Source organism: Musa acuminata, chromosome BXJ1-4 (assembly GCF_036884655.1).
Source record: "Musa acuminata AAA Group cultivar baxijiao chromosome BXJ1-4, Cavendish_Baxijiao_AAA, whole genome shotgun sequence".
NCBI classification, from domain to species: domain Eukaryota; kingdom Viridiplantae; phylum Streptophyta; class Magnoliopsida; order Zingiberales; family Musaceae; genus Musa; species Musa acuminata.
The window spans coordinates 35,043,740-35,061,533 of record NC_088330.1 but is presented as its reverse complement, the minus strand read 5'-3'; the positions used below and the strand labels follow the sequence as shown (position 1 = coordinate 35,061,533).

The 17,794-nt window shown below is 39.3% G+C and overlaps 3 protein-coding genes across 3 annotated transcripts; 2 read left to right on the top strand and 1 right to left on the bottom strand.

The window, feature by feature from the left end:
• The first annotated feature begins 3,119 nt into the window (after window positions 1-3,119).
• Window positions 3,120-7,099, top strand: LOC135658498 (small ribosomal subunit protein RACK1z-like). Its single transcript, XM_065176125.1, has 2 exons — window positions 3,120-4,146; window positions 6,755-7,099. Exons 1-2 carry the CDS (start codon window positions 3,274-3,276, stop codon window positions 6,851-6,853), a joined length of 972 nt encoding a protein of 323 aa, XP_065032197.1. The 5' UTR covers window positions 3,120-3,273; the 3' UTR covers window positions 6,854-7,099.
• Window positions 7,100-11,249: 4,150 nt separating this feature from the next.
• Window positions 11,250-11,639, top strand: LOC135672175 (NRR repressor homolog 1-like). The gene has a single exon (XM_065180632.1). It carries the CDS (start codon window positions 11,250-11,252, stop codon window positions 11,637-11,639), a length of 390 nt encoding a protein of 129 aa, XP_065036704.1.
• A 190-nt stretch (window positions 11,640-11,829) lies between these two features.
• LOC103968940 (V-type proton ATPase subunit G) lies at window positions 11,830-17,421 on the bottom strand. The gene is made up of 4 exons (XM_009382345.3): window positions 17,292-17,421; window positions 15,301-15,398; window positions 12,353-12,453; window positions 11,830-12,266 (listed from the first exon to the last, which is right to left on the bottom strand). Exons 2-4 carry the CDS (start codon window positions 15,386-15,388, stop codon window positions 12,123-12,125), a joined length of 333 nt encoding a protein of 110 aa, XP_009380620.2. The 5' UTR covers window positions 15,389-15,398; window positions 17,292-17,421; the 3' UTR covers window positions 11,830-12,122.
• Window positions 17,422-17,794: the final 373 nt, after the last annotated feature.

Genomic DNA, 17,794 nt, shown 5'->3' with positions numbered 1-17,794 from the left:
CGTCACTTTTTTTCCCTTTTTGACTACCTGCTTCAATAACTTTATGTTCTCCAAGCAGTACCCATTAGTCAATGGAAAAACAAACTGTAACTCTCATGCATGGCTTTCGCTATCATGTTTCAGGGCTCGCGTCGATTATGTTCTCAGTTTATTTAGTAGCAACATTCGCTTACTCGGCCTTGTCCTCTAATTTGTCGAGCTCCCTTAAACGAATGTGAGCTCTGGAGCAATCTAACTCTCAACTCGCTCCAATCATAACTCTGTATGATCAAGTCTCCCCATGAGACTCATTGGTATTTGTATTTGGAATTCTCCCATAGTGATACATAGCCTCCATATATTGATAATCAAGGCTTTCATCCAATGTAAAATTTTATACATGCATGGAAGACCCGCCTTTATGGTACCATGGCGTTCACTCCTTGAATTCATAGCACTTTTTGTTATCGTGTCGTTCATCGAAATGGAGCTCCCACATTTGTATGCCAAGAGTTTCTATATATGCTTATCTCACTTTGATACCAATTGTCATAGACTTAGTTGTACGGCACAATTAAGTATTCGTTCGTAAAGGGTCAACATCATTAAAATCTCTTATGATCTCTTAAGGACCTACAAAAGAGAAGATAAGTAAAGAAAACATTTAACTCAGGATTCACAAGCAACCATTTCAGCAAGCACTTGATAGGTAATGTAAATTTCAAATATGAATTTCACAAGCTTTGAATGGTTACATGACAAATGGTCTAAGAAGGTGTATCGTAGACTAAAATCCCTACAAATGCCCACATAACACAACCTTCGCTTACAAGCCTAAAAACAACTATCAAAACCAATCAAAATGGGGATTCCAAGCCTACCGTCAGCCCTCTATATGTTATGTAAAGCATGAACAAATCGTAAGACATAAATATACGTGAGTATTACATAGATATACGTGAGTATTAAATCGATTACTCTATTTATAGCTTTGTCCATGATAATATAGCGGTGAAACCTCATGTAGTTTTTAGAAAGTACCGACCTCACCCCAACCTCAAGAGCCGATGCTAAAATAAATTGATGTCATCATTGGTGAACCTATCTTGGTGGGGGAATAACTCCTTGAATCATAAAGCTTATATTCAAGCAACCATTTAAAAGAGCCAAGAATGAAAGGCGACTTAAACATAACTTCCAAGGAAGAAGAGATAAAATCACTCAACCTAAATCATGATGATACTTTGGTGGTCTTTGTGAGTGATTAATGCCTAGATGAAGAGAGTTCTGACCGATATATGTAACTCTATTGACATCCTCTACTTTGATGCTTTTCGAAAACTTGAACCATCAACTAATGAATATACATAAATAACTTCTTCTTTGACGGAATTCACTCGTGATTCTACCTCCCCTCTTGGGATCGTGAACTTGCATGTTACATTCATAGACAAACTCTACTCCAAAACAATATTAACAAAGTTTATGATGGTGTATATCCCCTCTTTGTACATCGTAATCATAGGTCGACTAATACTGAATAACTTGAGGGCATTGGTATTGACTTACCATATGGTGATGAAATTCTCGATGAGAGCCAACATCTGTGAAGCAACCCAAGGAAACCACGCCAGTACTACCTAATGACAGTCTCCTACTGAATAAAGTTTTACTTGAGGCACCACCTATAGACCCCCAAGACTTGGCCAAGTCCATCCTGTATCTCGAGCTACTAGAGTCGCTGATTAAAGTGCCCTTAGATAAAGCTCGAGCCTACCAAATTGTTTAAGTTGGGACGACCCTTCCCAACGAGAGATAGGTGTAACTCATTAATTTTCTTCAGAAAATTATTAAGATATTTACGTCGTGACGAAGGGACATACTAGGAATCAACCTAACTCAACATTATATGAACATTTCCTTCAAGACATGATCAAAGTAAAGACTTCATAAGTTTACTTCTGATCACCAATGAGTAATTAGTAAGGAGATAAATAAGTTGTTATTAGTAAGGTTCATTATAAACATTCAATACCTCTAATGACTCGATGATATTATAAACTAAAGAATACGTATTGAGTATATTAATCTCATTAAAACATGCCGAGAAAGCAGTTATCCCTTCCCTATGTTGACTAGTTGATTGATGCTAAAGCCATAAGAGTATATGGTGCTGCTAATGCGGGAGTTGAAGAGATCACACATGAAACATAGGCCAATGATGGTTCCAACTAACTTAAATCAAATATTAATATAGTATATGTCAAGCGTAGTTTAACGGTGGCTTCACATTATATATATATATATATATATATATATATATATATATATATATATATATATATTTTTTTTTTTTTTTCACTCCATCTACAAATGGCTCTAATATCAAACATCACGTCAAATATTACGATCCGATCATCTAGTTTTACCCATTTTCGATGTTTGAACACCACGAGGAGCCGGTCTCGCCGCAGTTGACGGGAGCGTTGAAGCGCACATAGCACGCCAAGAAGCCGTGCGACGCGTTTCCCTCGTCGCGCCGGTACGCCTCGTCGCGGATGTTCTCCTCAGCCGGCCGCCGGATCTTCGATCGCTGATCCTGGTGCTCATTACTGCCACATCCGCTGGCCTCAACGGAGGCAGTGTAGGCGGAGGAGACCGAGGACCCGCGGCGGCGGTGGCGGAGGATGAGGGGCGCTAGGGTTCCGAAGGCGGGGGGAGGGGCTTAACGTTCCGATTACTCTGGTATTGTCCTTGCAGGTGAGACGACGGTGGTGACTTGAGGAGGACAAAGACACAGAGGACGAAAAGGAGGCGGCTGCGGCGGCCATGATGGTGATAGAAGAGGCGACGTCCGCGCGATCGTCGACGCGGGAGTTTGTTGGCGGCTTGCGGCGGTTTGGGGATGACAGAGAACTTTGGGTGCTTTAAATTGAATTGGATTCGAATTTGGATTCGTATTCGGATTCAAAGATTGGAATCCGATCAAATCGACATCACACATCCATCGTCATTTTGGTTCGATTGAAATGGACATGACTATGCGGTTCTAGTTCGTCTCGGAACATTGAACCAGACCGGATTCCATTGGGCTTTTGTATAGCGGCTCGAACTCAATAACCTGGGGTTGAAGGCCTGGCTCGAGCAATTTGACAACCTCCTCTCGTGCAGCGTCCAAAACCCTAGCCGGTCCTCCCATATTTGAGGTCATCTCTGCTGATCGCCTCTTCTCACCCCCTCCTTTGACCCCTAGCAGCCGACGCCCTTCTCCTCCTCTCTGCCGCACATCCGAAGATGGCCGACACTCTGGTCCTCCGCGGCACGATGCGTGGCCACACCGACATGGTGACGGCCATCGCGGCCCCCATCGACAACTCTGACATGATTGTATCCTCCTCCCGGGACAAGTCCGTACTCGTGTGGCACCTCACCAAGGACGCCCCAGCCGCCTCCGCGGACGGGAGTGGCGTCGGCTCCTACGGCGTCCCCCGGCGGCGCCTGACCGGGCACTCCCACTTCGTCCAGGACGTGGTCCTCTCTTCCGATGGCCAATTTGCCCTCTCCGGTTCCTGGGACGGCGATCTCCGTCTCTGGGATCTCTCCACCGGTGTCACCACCCGCCGCTTCTTCGGCCACACCAAGGACGTTCTTTCCGTCGCCTTCTCTATCGACAATCGCCAGATCGTGTCTGCCTCCCGCGACGGCACCATCAAGCTCTGGAACACCCTCGGCGAGTGCAAGTACACCATCCAGGACGCCGATGCTCACACCAACTGGGTTAGCTGCGTCCGTTTCAGCCCCAACGCGTACCAGCCTACCATTGTTTCCGGCTCCTGGGACCGTACCGTCAAGGTCTGGAACTTGACCAACTGCAAGCTCCGATGCACACTCGCTGGCCACGCCGGCTCCGTCAACACGGTTGCCGTCAGCCCGGACGGCTCCCTTTGCGCCAGCGGTGGTAAGGATGGGGTCACGCTGCTCTGGGACCTCGCCGAGGGGAAGCGCCTCTACTCGCTTGATGCCGGGGCCATCATCCACTCCCTCTGTTTCAGTCCCAACCGATACTGGCTTTGCGCTGCCACTCAGGAGAGCGTGAAGATCTGGGATCTTGAGAGCAAGTCCATCGTGCAGGATCTCAAGCCTGAGATCACTACCACTAAGAATCAGGTAATCGGTTCATTTAGGTAGTGAATTAAAACAAATACATCAAATTCTGTTGATTCCAATGATGCAACTCTTATATTTGCGAGGGCCTCTGTAGAACCGGCCTTGTGCATGTACTGATAGGATTTCAGAATATTAGGTTCAACAAAGAACGATCTTTCTGCCACCATTTGATTTAAATTGGAAGCTTAGTTACGGTCAATTTATCTTGCATTCAGTAAGATCATGACTAATTAGAGTTTTAGATGTGCTTTCCATGGGTCTTCTTCGCATCCAGTTCCAATTATCCTTTGATCATCATTATTTAGGACTATGGTATGCTAAGAAGTGATAAAATTGTATATGTATCACTTTCTATAACAGAAAACTTTGTTTTGATATATCTGAAATAATGACTTACTTTGTGCTCATTCTCCAAAAGTGTGTTCCTTAGCTATTAACTAGTTGCTAAGATGTTTGTTAGCTGTATTTCACTGAGACCATGCACATAAGATGCCAACATTGACATTTGAGGTCCCGATATCTTGACTGCACATGCCATCAAGATGTCCATTTCGGGATATTCTTGGAGTACTAGTTAGTTTAACATTATGTAATACCTGTATTAGTTAGGGGAACATAATGTAAACTGGATTATTGTAGTTTCTGTTTTTATCCCTCCTGCTGCACATTTATTTTATTGGGATTGTGGCTCATGCTTTTTTTATTCTTGTTGCTATTTCTGTCAGTTGATATAACTGGGATTTCTTATATGAGAATTTGTTATTTCTGTTTATTTAGAGTTTTTATGATCTGTAATTGTTGAAGAGTGTAATATTTATGCTCGTGAAACCAGGTAGCAACCGTTTAAAGCCTTTTAGACATAAGGAATGGTCTAGAATAGGATTGATAGGCTTGGCTCTGGCAAACTACATCCATGTAGGTGAAAAATAAGAACATAAGCCACTTAATTAGAGTACTTTTTATTTTTTTAAAATATGGTAATCTTTTTGAAAATGAAGTTTCTTCTCAATTCTCTTGGATTAGTGTTACAATTTCATGAGTCAGTAAATCTTACAGTTCATAAGTGCTGCTTCATTCCATCAGCAGGCACATGGGATTTTAGATTTCTTAATTATTTAACAAATTTTATTGTGTATTAATTTGCTTATGATTTAAAGTTCTTTAATAATTAAATAATGTGATAGCAACTGATTTTCTTTTACATATGATGCAATTTTCTTTTTTTTTTTTAATTTTTTGAAGCTCTTTGTTCACTTTGTTGTATTTGTCATTGTCTGGCAAGTGCTAAATTATCTTCTTTCAATTGACCAGACTTGAAAATTTTCTCGTCATTATAACCAGTTCGATAATCTTAAATGATTTATATTGTCCTAAAACCTTTCAGAAGATGATGGTTTGTATCATCTCACAGCATAGGTAAACATATAGAAATTTTGCACATATTTCTAGAATCCAATGATTTATCTGACTTGCTCTAATTAATGGTCCTGTTATTTTGTCTATCAAATCAATCCCATATTATTTTCTTAAGTTTCATTTTTCTTAGGTACAGTTGAGGTTCTTTTTCATATAAAAGATCACTGCTCCCAGTATTTATTTTCGGTGGTAACCTGTAGATTGGCTTAGGCTTGTTTAACGTATGGGTCTTGTTTGGTCTAATGTATTAACTGGGTGTTTTATGAAAGGTTCTGCACTTGTATCTTTGTAGATCCACTTTTCAATGGATCTAATTTTGTCTTGGATAGTGTCAACTAGTTGTTGTAGAACAATTATGGCGTATCCTTTGACCTTGAACCACCATGCTCTAACTAAATCAGATAGTATCTTCAGTGGCTTACATGTTGACCTTTTACATGTAAACAATTCTGCAGTCTGTTGTCATGCGATTTCTTTAGAAGTCATTGTATGACACCACCACACTTCTCTTCTGAAATCTTAGATTTAATCATCATGTTATATCACAAGAGTATCAGATTTGGGAAGAAGCAAGGTGTTCATCATATTAAATCCAGTATAATACGACTTCTTTTGCGGAATCTTCCATACTGAAAATTTGGATTTAGGTCATTGACATCCTCAAACCCCTCCCCTCATTTTGCAGGATCTCTGGATAAGAATCTGGAGCCTCTAAAGAGGGCATGGGATTTCTCAGAAAAATATGTAGTGGATGTTCATACAAACTATTCAATCTGTTAGTTGATTTAAAGTTGATTATAGTCATATTTAGGGAAGATTCCAGTATGTCCTGTTTTAGTTGGACATTCATTCAGTTTCATGATTTATTTATTTATTGTTGATGCATAGACTTTTGCAGCTTTATATCACATTTTTGACATTGACAACCCAAGACTGCCTGTTCCAACTAAGTTGTATTTGTACAAGAGACATCTTCCCAGCAATACTTGTCTTGCAGCTGCTGTAGGCAGTTGTGGTGACGTTTTTGCATGATTCGTTTTTATTTTCTGATAATTCTATATATATTTTGTTGTGCTTGGTGTTTTAATTGGCCAATCAAAGTCGAAAGCTTATGGATTTGAAATGTTTCATTCCAAAGAGTGTTGCCAGATAATTGACTCAAATCTATCCATGTTTCTCACTCTTTGCACAGATGTTATACTGCACAAGCTTGACTTGGAGTGCCGACGGTAGCACACTGTTCACCGGTTACACCGATGGAACCATCAGAGTTTGGGAGATACGCTACTAGCGGTGGACAGCCTACTCGGCGATGACTCTTGTGCCGCCACTATTCTTAGGTTTTAGTGTTCTAAGCAACTGTGACGCACACATTTCAGGTTATCTTATGTAGGTGTATGTTTTTGGACCTCTTTTTTTGTTTTTGGAGCTCTCTCTCTCTCTCTCTCTCTCTCTCTCTCTAGCGTGGTAGGAACGTTGCTTTTCGAACCATTGTCATTTTATTTGCCATTAGTAGCTATCTTTGCATTTTTCCCTTTGTTCTGATGGCATAAAGTAATGAGTTGTTGATAATGCTAGCATAAATGTTTTGTCATTTTATTTGTTCTCTTAATTTTGATAGTATTGAAGTTTTTGAGTTGGTCCAATTAATAAAAGATTACATCACTTTTGATCCAATCACACATTAAGAGATTTAGATTAATTTACAAGATTCAGAGGGGATGAATTACTATTAAAACTGTTTAATGACTTTGAATCAATCGACGAAGTTGATAGGTGTCAATTATTCTATCTGTTCATTGCCCCTATCAAATGCCAAAGAGGGTACGGAATGAGTCTAACAATCGTTACATGCTGCTGCCGAGTGCCAAAGAGGGCTGTTTGGATTGGGTATCCACTCGATCCGATCCACCACCACATGTCCGTCGTAATCTAATCTAGCCATGGCGGGTCGGCCGGCGTTGGTATTTCATGTCATCTTTTCGTCTGCACTCAAGCGGGGGAGTTGGTCCCCTCGACATGTCATGAACAGCAGCAGCAGCAGCAGCATCTGCCACCCTCATCATGTGGTCTTTAGTTCATCCACGAAAAGATCGGCTCTCGGCAGACTCGTCTGCCTTTACGCAATGAAAAGACAGCATTTACCGGTCTATACGTTACGGCCTTTTCCTCTCTCGTTATTCCGATCTATACGACTTGTTTCCTTCAGTCCAACTCACATTTGGAACCTCCAACAGAAGAATAATAATCCATTTACATTGACTTGTAGCTGTTGCACAGTGTTCCTCCGGCATTCACACCTGATGATGCCATTCCCTCCCAGAGAAAGAACACAGAAGAGACATTAGCAGCGAGTTGGACAAGCAGTGGAATTCTTCACCGATGCATGCGAATTGTACAAACATTCATTTACAGAGACAGACATAGATCTAAACTACTCTTCTTCTCGTCTTCGTCTTCTTCTTCTTCTTCTTCTTCTTCTTCTTCTTCTTCTTCTTCCTTTCTCTCTGCCTTCTTCTGACTGTGTTCGCCCACAGCGGCGCTGCCAGCTTCGCCGCCCTCCATGAAGTCCTCCAACTCGAACTTAGGCCTCCAAACCGGAGCTGCTTCCGTCTTCATCCTCTTGATTCTGCTCGTCCTCAACGACTCTCTTATCGCTCTTATCTTTTCCAGCAAAGCGTAGAACTTGTCCACCTCCTCCTCCTCCTCCTCCTCTCGGCGGCTGCCTCCTCCTCCTGGAGGTGCAGTTGATGCCTGGCTCCCTCTCTTGCCTCTCTCGCTCCCTTGTTCCATCCTCCAGAATGGATGGATGGAGGTGATCGAGTTGAGACGAGATGGGAAGAGAGGAGGCGGCATGTTTCTTATAGAGACGCGTCCTCGTTGACGTTTGGTATCTCCTCGGCACTCTGCGCGTCTGAGTCAACCTCCGCGACGTGGGTCGTGCGCTTGCTCCTTCAGCTGGCGTAATCGTGATGACGTAGGGTGGACGCCGGACTGCGTCGGATACAATGTCAACTCATTCACTGTGTGATGTTAACTTGATGAGACCATTACACACAGGGTTGAGGATTCACGTTCATCACGCCGACGGTGGTTGGGGACACCACATTTAGATGTTTAGGGTTAAGGAGAGGGATGTTCGTGTTCGTGGTATAGGAGTTTGGACATTAAGAAAGTGGACCAAATAATAATCCCATGTCATTAAGGACTTGAAATAATTCGATGGAATATATGGATTTTTGGTTCATAAATTAATCATTTAAAATTTTTATTGGATTATTTTCTTTAAATCTAATATGATTCAAAAAGTTGGTTGAATGTGTCACATCAAGAGAGTCTATGAAAGCAATATTCATTCACTAAACACACAGCAATATTCTTTAAAAAAAATTAAGATTAAATCCAATATAAACTCTTTTTCATCCTCGAAATGATGATATTTCAAGAATATGTTACGTCGAATAAATCATCTCGATCTCATGAGTTAATCATGACATATTTCATGGAGTATTTCAAATCCAGCTAAGTTATTTTGGTTTTTTTTAATTATGAATTATACCTATTAGAACATCAAAACAAATGGTATACATTAATTTTAGGATATTTTCCTATAAAATATTTATATTTTAGGTATTTCCTAATCAGTACATTCATTTTACTTTTTCTCAAATAATATTTTTAATTTAAAAAGATCCAAAAATACCCCCTTAAAAATTTGCAACATTTTCGTTTGCCTTGTTTTTCAATTGCGTTTATAATACTTTTATCGAGGCACTGAAAATATAAATATTATTGAAAATCATTATAAGTAAGATCATATTTGATTATCATTGCTCATAGACCATTTATTTTTAAGTAGATTTTAAGTTGTTCTGATGGCCAAAACACTATAATAAATTACTTTTTTTATTTCTATTTAAGCGATATTATCTCTAAACTATTATAAATATATATTTGAAACGTAAACGTAATATGTATGATATATCAAATGATTTCTAGTATATTTTTAATTTTATTTAATTAATTTATAGTGTCTTCAAATAGGTTTTACAGTAATTTCAATAGACTAAGAAGCGCGATAACAAAATTTTTTTTTTTTGGATAGATAATCTTGATATTCTCGAATTAAAAGTATTGGTTGAAAGATGAAAAAGAATATATCAATTGAAAATTTCTTAAATTAGGAGTATTTTATAAGAAAAATCATCGAAGTTTCATTGTCTTCGGTCATTTTCTAAAATTGACCCTTCGATCTTACCTCGACCAGTTGGACCTCAAACCTAACTTGGTCTACGTTGGCTTGTCCGGCCTTTAGTGGGCGGTGTCAACTCCATCGGACCCACCATTGAAGTTGAAGCTTGCACATGGATATGGTGTACGAGTAAATGATAGATTAATTAATTACGAGTATGATTCTTAATTGCGTTCATGCGAGAGATATTTATGAACGAAAAAGAAATTTCATCTTTCTCATTTATTTTTTTTTATTTTTTTATCATAAGATCTTAAGTTCGAATCTTACCTTTGTCACTTATATTTTAATAAAAAAAATATGTTATAATTACTGGAACTAAAACTTATCATAAATAAGAACTGATATTTTTAGGTCATTTTAGACAATTATATTTGGTTTTATTTTATTTTTATATTTTATTTATGGGTGATAGAGAGAACATTAGCACCCAAAAAAAAATAGAAGAAGAAGGTGGAATTACTGTTTAAGGTCTTCATTCGGTAAATGTCGTGGAAGGAATCCCTCCTCTAGACTGACGTCATCGCGGTTGATGGGTAGCTACGTCACGGTGAGCGAGTCTTTGGATTTGTCTTCATGCTCTCACTTACATGTCCTTCCTATATGGCTTTTTTTGGATTTTTTTTTTCTGAAAAGTATTTTCTTTTTTAAAAAAGTTTTATTTTATCATAAATATCGATAATATATTTTTTTCCTATAGATCAGTCAGTAAATCGGTTTAGTTATAATATTTTTACACCGTATTAATATATTTTCAATAATAAAACTATAATATAGTGTTTTCGAGAATACTAAAAATATTGTAACATAATATTTTTGTGTAAATTTTGTAAAAATATTATGTTATAGTATTTTTACACCACATTGTGGTTTTTTCAATAATATTGGAAAATATTGTAATGTAATAAAAAAAACACTATAATATAGAAAAAAAAGGGAAAAAAAGGAGACAATAAAATTCATCAATGGAGACTATAATCAATTTATAACTCAATTTCGACGAATCGTAATTTAGAGAAGAAGAAGTACATTCCTACATGTAATTCGTCATTAGGACGACAAAAGAGGAGAAGCTTATCACATCATCCTTTGTTTCTGGAGACAATAAAAGCATGCCGACTCGAGCGGTATTTGTCTCTTCCACGCTCTTGCGGTCAACAATTCTGTGGCCTCCGTCTCTCCGTCCCTTTCTGCCGCGCAAGCTCATTAATGGTGGCGAGTGCCATGGAAGTCACTCGATGTGATCTTTGATGGAGCATGCAGCGTTACAGCTCTACGGACGAATCATCCGACACGGCATACATCGGTGTGACCGCCTACGCTCTTCTGGAGCCTTCTGCTTTCCTTTCCTTACGGTGGTGGTAAAAGATGCGGCTATGCGGTCGTCTTCGCTCTTCCTAACGACAAGAAGCCTCAGCTACCGCCGCCGGGATCGATGGAGGAGAGCCAGAAGAGGAAACGGCAGCTGGCCGCGGCCGCGGATGACGAGGGAGAAAGGAAGGATCGCGGACGGGTGACCGAGGACGAGGTGGAACGGTTCTTCGCCATCGTCAGGCGGTTGCAGGACGCGAAGTCGTCGTTGTGGTCGGAGCACCACGATATCCGAGACGGCGGCGGCGACGACCGAGGCGAAAAGAAGATCGCAAGGAGGGAGGTGGCGGCGCCGAGGTGGAGGCCGAGGTTCGTACTGGAGGACTTCGAGGGGGTTGCCGATGGAGATGACGGCGTTGGTTCTCCGTCAGCGGTGGACGGGAAGGTGAGCTATGGCGGTGGGGCCGACTTGGAGATTGACCTCAACGTGGAGCCCGGCAGGAATCGACTTTAGTGGTTGGCTTGCGTTCCACGAGGATATGTCATCGAAGTCCGACACGCGTATGAAACTATATGTTCATGTAAGTACGAAAAGTGACGAATGCTGGAGAATAATTAAGTTCCATTATATGTATTTATGTTTTCCTTTATTTCCCTACATAAATAATTAATTGCACGAGAATAACTATGATTACATCCCCAAGACAACAATATCCAAAATTATTTATTTACAAAGATTAAAAATGATAACAATGAGTTTAAGGATGACATGTTAATCGAGGAGCTTAATTTAACGAACGTTCCATACTTTATCAAAGGATGACACCTCAGTGCGCATAAACTCCATGCGGATAATGTAAACGGTGAAGTACAAAAGCGGCGGCTAATTCAAGGAACCACAAATACTGCATCGTATGCTTACAGATAAAAGTTTGGAGTCAACTGACCAATTAGGTGTTCAAAATTATTTGATGGCGTTGATCTCACGAGATGATCGCTAATTCTTCACGGTGGTCACATGCTTCAAAAGCATTTGAACCACATCCTGGGAGATATTTGCTGCCTGTGACTTCAGGTGCTGGATCTTCTCTTCGGTTTCTAGCTCAAGGCGCTTTACATTTGCACCAGAATCTCCGCTGCTCTGTTTTGTCACAAGAAAGTAGTAGATTAGTGGGGGCATTGGGAAGCTATAAAAGGCCCCGTTACCAAGGGGTGGCCGGCGCTTGCCTGAGCAACCTTCCTCTGGAACTCGGCTTCCATTTGTGCACGATATGCGGCAATCTCCTTGTCAGCTTCTTCTTTAGCCTGCTTCAACCTTGCCATTTTAGCTGTGATACAAGGTTGTACTCTTATTAGCTGACTCATCCAACAACTTTAGACCCTGAATAAGCTCCCTTTGCAATGCCAAACCCTTATCGCTTTTCCAATTAGTTCCTCCAACAATAAGAAGATAAACAGATACTCAAAGAATTAATAATCTAAACCGAAATGAGTCTTTCTACGTTATTTTCGTCAATTGGTAGAAGCTTCACAGATTTGTTTTTGTTTCTAGCAGAGATCAGTTAGAGGCTCCAATTATGAAATGATAAATTCGGGGATAGAAAATCATCAATCTATTTAAGATCATAGTTCAACCTCATGAAGAGGTCTGTGAGAAAGATAGAAAGAAATTAACCAAAGCGTATCTTTGTAAACAGCTGCATAAGAATCTCTTATCATAGTAGCCATCTATATGGGCTCCAAGTTTATGCACAATACTAGAGACTATAATTCTCTCATGCTTTCTTGTGATCTTTTATTGCTTTCGACTATTTCAACAAGAACTACGTAACAGCAACAAGTCAGGGTTCACTATGTACAAGTTGAAGTTCATCATTCTCTGTTTTTGAGTTGTCTTGAGGTCGTTGTCGTTGTTTACAAACCGTTTCTGAGTAAGACCACCCCTTTCATGAGTTGGGCCTCAATTAGAAATTTAAAGTTTTATCAGTACAACAGAACTCCAATTATTGCTTGCGGCAATTCTAGTTTTCGTTTATCATAATCTAGTCATTGTATCACCCTAAAGAACTCAGATAATAAAGTTGCATAAACAATTTTCAAGCAATAAAATTAAAGGAAACTAAGACAGATGTTGAATTGAAAAAAAATTCAATAGTACAAAAATCCACTCCAAGAGAGCATATTTATGGTCTTGCTAATCTCCTAGTAACCACTACCTCATAATTCCTTACAAGTATTTGTGGCAACATATGCACATACGAATACAAAATTTTGTGGCATTTTTTCAGCACCTCTCTACCATAAGGTTGTTTAATCTATAGAGGAATGTGGTCCACCTTTATCTAAATAACTCATTCCCAGTTATTACAATATCCCCTCTAGCCCACCACCAAAAAAATAAACATGCAAAAACTACTAAGAAGATCACTCACTTTAATCCTACATAAATGAAGTTCATATAAATATAATTCTTTTCCATATCCAATGAGTCTAATTTCTTAAAGACCAATAGAACTAAGAACTTAATAGAGATCCTTGATAAGCACAAAATTACCCTCCTAATAAAAGGCACCACACTAACAAACTGCCATAGCGATAAGTACTACAACAAAATACTTTGTATATCTTGACATAAGTTATCATATCATAGCAACTTTTATGTAACTCATGTTCATAAATCACTGACTAGCAATAATTTGCTATAAAAATATCAAAAGTTGGAACTGAGCCTTATTAATAAGGACTCTAGCTGCGTAAAGTATCACAAACTTAGGCATTACAAATATAATTCATTACTAGCTTCATATGCATATCATCTAATCATTCAGGTAGTACTTACAGACAACACAGCATGCGGTAATAGATAGTCAAGATTTATTTAGAAAAGATATACAAACCACAAATTAGTAGATCTTAAAATTGTCTATCTCATTGTTTTCCCCAGATACATCTTCGGAGGCAACAATAACAATATCTCAACTACTTGGGTTCAGTTCCCTTAATCAAAAGAAAATAACCCAATTATTTAGATGATGGCAGTTTGTTTTTATGAAAATGAAGGGCAATAACAAGCAGAATATATAGTGTATATATATCACCAAAATAATTTGATTAAAATGTTACAAGATTTTTACCAACAATGAATTCTACACATAAAAAGTGGACATGTTAGACTGATTCAAACATAGTTGAAAGCAAGGTTCAAAAACTGACCGCACGGCTGGTACGAGCCAGTTTTTACAAATCTAAGCCATGGCTAGTACATGAAAGTACCATTTTGCTTGGTCTAACTCAAAATAGTGTTTATTGGCTGAAACACTTATTGTGTTAGACAGTCTGACAAATACATTGAATCTTTGGAGGAAAGCCTAACGCTTGACACTTAGTTTGACAAGCTGTCCTCTGTCCCTGGTGGCTTCTCAGCTCTCTCTCTCTCTCTCTCTCTCTCTCTCTCATATCTTCTCCTTCACCTCAGCCACAGCAACCTTCTTTGCTTCTACGCTGGCCTTTGCATGTGGTCCTATACAACCGCTGCCTCGCCATCTTCTCCTCAGCCTGTTGCATCATCATTTACCTTCTCCTCTGCCTCATCCTCCAACATGGTCGCCTCCTCTTCCTCTATCAGTGTCTCCTTTTCCTCCTCCTCCTGCGCCTCCCCACCAACCTCCCCAGTTCTCTGGTTGAATTCATACTAGTTGGCATGGGGATGTAAACCACACCAGCAGTATACCGGCCTACCCAAGAATCATTATTGGTACCAGTTTGAAATTTCAAACCTTGGTCAAAGGTAGTTCTAGAAACATTTGCTTTTCCTATGACACACACTAATAGCAACTAATTAAAATCATGCAACAGTAAATTCCTTATATAGCAACCCCATGACTGCTAGACATAAGATAGATAAATTAAAACATACAAATTCATTGAATATACATTGTATCCCCTCATAAACTTACTTCAAGGCTATCAACATAAACTTCTTTTCTTGGTTGAATATTTAAATTTTTAGCTGCTACACAACATTCCAAATTCAAGGAATACTAAAACCAACAGCTAATACATAGGTATATTATGTGAAGATCACATTTGAAAAAGCTATATATTACTAATTAAGATCTGTTTTTGTTTTCTTCATTACATACAGGAAAAAGATATTAAAAAATGAAGGAACCAACCATTCCTAGCCTCATTGACAATTCGCTGTGCTTCCTGCTCTGCAGCCAACAATTGTTGAATTCCACTCTGACGCCTGCTGGAATCCATCTTCTAGTACCTATCAAAAGAATAGATCGAGGACCAACTTGTTAAATATTTCACAGAAATTATTATGACAACGAGCAGATTAAGGGAAAATAGTACAAGGTTGGTTAAGATAAAGCCAGATAGATGAAATTCTGCCAAAAAATATTTAAACATCTGAAAGTCAATAATAAATTAAGAAACTAATATTTCAATATATGTTTGACAATTCTGCAAAGTGGGGTCACAATGAAAGCTTTCAGTCTGTGTTTTACAAAGTTACTTTACTCTAGGAAGAACCAAAGGCAAAAGATGGTTTCCAGGATTCAAAATGCATGATGAGTAACTCAAGAAACATCCTAAGCAAAGTACCACAATCATGCAGGAAAAATATTTTAAAAAAAAACTATAACTAAAGCTGGATTGGACTCAATTATTCTGATTCAAAGATTTACATTGCAAGTAAATCACAAATCAAAGCTGAAGTATGAGATGCAGGTATCAGCATGAGGTTGTGCTCCCACATACACCATAAAGTTGAGATGAGAGGCAAAATAAAGAACTAGGATAAAGAGGTCGCAAGGTTAAAGTGCAGATTCTTATGAACACGGGTGATATAAACTAACATATCTAAGGTAATCATCATAAATGTCATCTCACCATGTAACAGTCCAACCCCAAAGAGTACAAAAATTGAAAATTTGCCATTCAAGCCTTGCAAATTGATTGCCTGATTTCAGTTTGCAATTACCAAAATATAACAGAAGATTGAAGAAAATGCATCATCAAGTACTATGAAAACCATATCTTCTTTTCATATTCGATGTAAGAACCATGGAACACTCATACTGATCAATACTCAAGACCTTAATCGTGTAGGGAGCGATCGCATCCTAACCATACATCCAAGTGGACAACCATGCATGGTTAATACACCATACGAGAATGCAAAAGAAGGCAGTGCGACAGAATCCCTGCTACTTAGATGATCACACATCACTTGCTCGAGGACTCATGCAATAAATGTAACTCAGGCGGAGGAGAAAAACATGGAAAGAGCACAAACTCGTGTGAGGAGATGTCATCCCAGACAAAAACAATCAGAACCCTTTTGCAAGAACACTGTGCCATCTGAGGATGCATGAGAACAAATTTGACAAGCACATTCGGTTTCTCAAAGTAGAAGCATAGCAGAGATCGAGTCCCAAGACAAAGACGGTGTTAGAAAATATTCATGTGTGAGGAGAGATTGAAGAGGAACAAGAGAATAGTTTCACATTGGTAAATATCGAGAGAGTCGGATGATATATATCTGAGCTTAGCCCACAATCTATAAGCTTAAGCTTCTGGATTAATTGGTGTCTGACTGAATATATGTTAATCCTGACCAATCAGCATGAGCTTGGTAACTAAAGTTAAGCTTGCGGTGCGAACAAAGTTGGTCACACCACCTACCCTTACAATTAAGATTAAGATCCTTACGATTAAGATTAAGGGGGAGACAATTAAGCTCAACATGAATAGGGGGATATGATATATATCCGAGTCTAACCCGCAATCTATAAGCTTAAGCTTTTGGATTGAATTAGTGTCTGACTCAATATATGTTAATTCTGACCAGTTTAACTCACTCATCATTGTAAGATTTCTCACAGATGGTTAACCCATTCCACCAGGCACCAAAAGCCACAACAATCCCCCAACCAAATGAGTTCCATGACAGATCCAATAACAAGAACAGAGTAAAGCCCTAGACTGAATTAAGTGAGCCTCAAGTAACAAAAACACTGCGGCTCAAATCGCAGATCCATCACGGCCTCAATTCCTTGCAGAAAACAGTGAGGAAGAAGAAAAAGACTACAGAACATAGCAGCAAGATCTCTAAACCATTAAGAGAAGGAAAATAGTGGATCGGAGAAAGATGCACCTCCTGGGGCGAAGAGGAAGATGGGGGAGAGGGCGAGATTCCCGGCTTCCACCAACCCGATAACACAGGAGACGTGCCCTGATGAATGCTGTCATCATACCCTCGCTAACATTGTCATCGAAGACAGGGCCAGGGGTGTTTCCGAAATTATAACGATGTCTTCGGGCCTTAAAAGTCTTTTCATCTCATCAAAAGAGATAATAAATATATTAAATAAAAACATATATATTTGCAGAAAGTTCATGTAATTTACATTTCTTAATTCTTAATAAATATTTATTTTCTAATTTTATGTAATTACGTTTTAGTACATAGTTGTATGCTTGGAATTGGGTAGAGTCAACCATGTCACCGACCATCAACTTGTCATGACAGAGAGAGGAGACGTCCCACGTGAATCTCACGTGCTCGAGAGGCCAGTAAGTACTTCCGGACAGCCTACGTGTCAACTAACGAATCACTGCCCAAAGAGTTTCGTTAATATTCCCATCGAAAACCCGTTT

What these genes read in the sequence shown, in the direction of transcription:
- LOC135658498 (XM_065176125.1), top strand. Translation starts at nt 3,274, where the DNA reads ATGGCCGACACTCTGGTCCTCCGCGGCACGATGCGTGGCCACACCGAC. An exon ending in TCACTACCACTAAGAATCAG is followed by an intron (nt 4,147 to 6,754) that starts GTAATCGGTTCA and finishes CTCTTTGCACAG; the next exon opens with ATGTTATACTGCACAAGCTT.
- LOC135672175 (XM_065180632.1), top strand. Translation starts at nt 11,250, where the DNA reads ATGGAGGAGAGCCAGAAGAGGAAACGGCAGCTGGCCGCGGCCGCGGAT.
- LOC103968940 (XM_009382345.3), bottom strand. Translation starts at nt 15,388, where the DNA reads ATGGATTCCAGCAGGCGTCAGAGTGGAATTCAACAATTGTTGGCTGCA. An exon ending in TGTCAATGAGGCTAGGAATG is followed by an intron (nt 12,454 to 15,300) that starts GTTGGTTCCTTC and finishes CTTGTATCACAG; the next exon opens with CTAAAATGGCAAGGTTGAAG. An exon ending in TCCAGAGGAAGGTTGCTCAG is followed by an intron (nt 12,267 to 12,352) that starts GCAAGCGCCGGC and finishes GTGACAAAACAG; the next exon opens with AGCAGCGGAGATTCTGGTGC.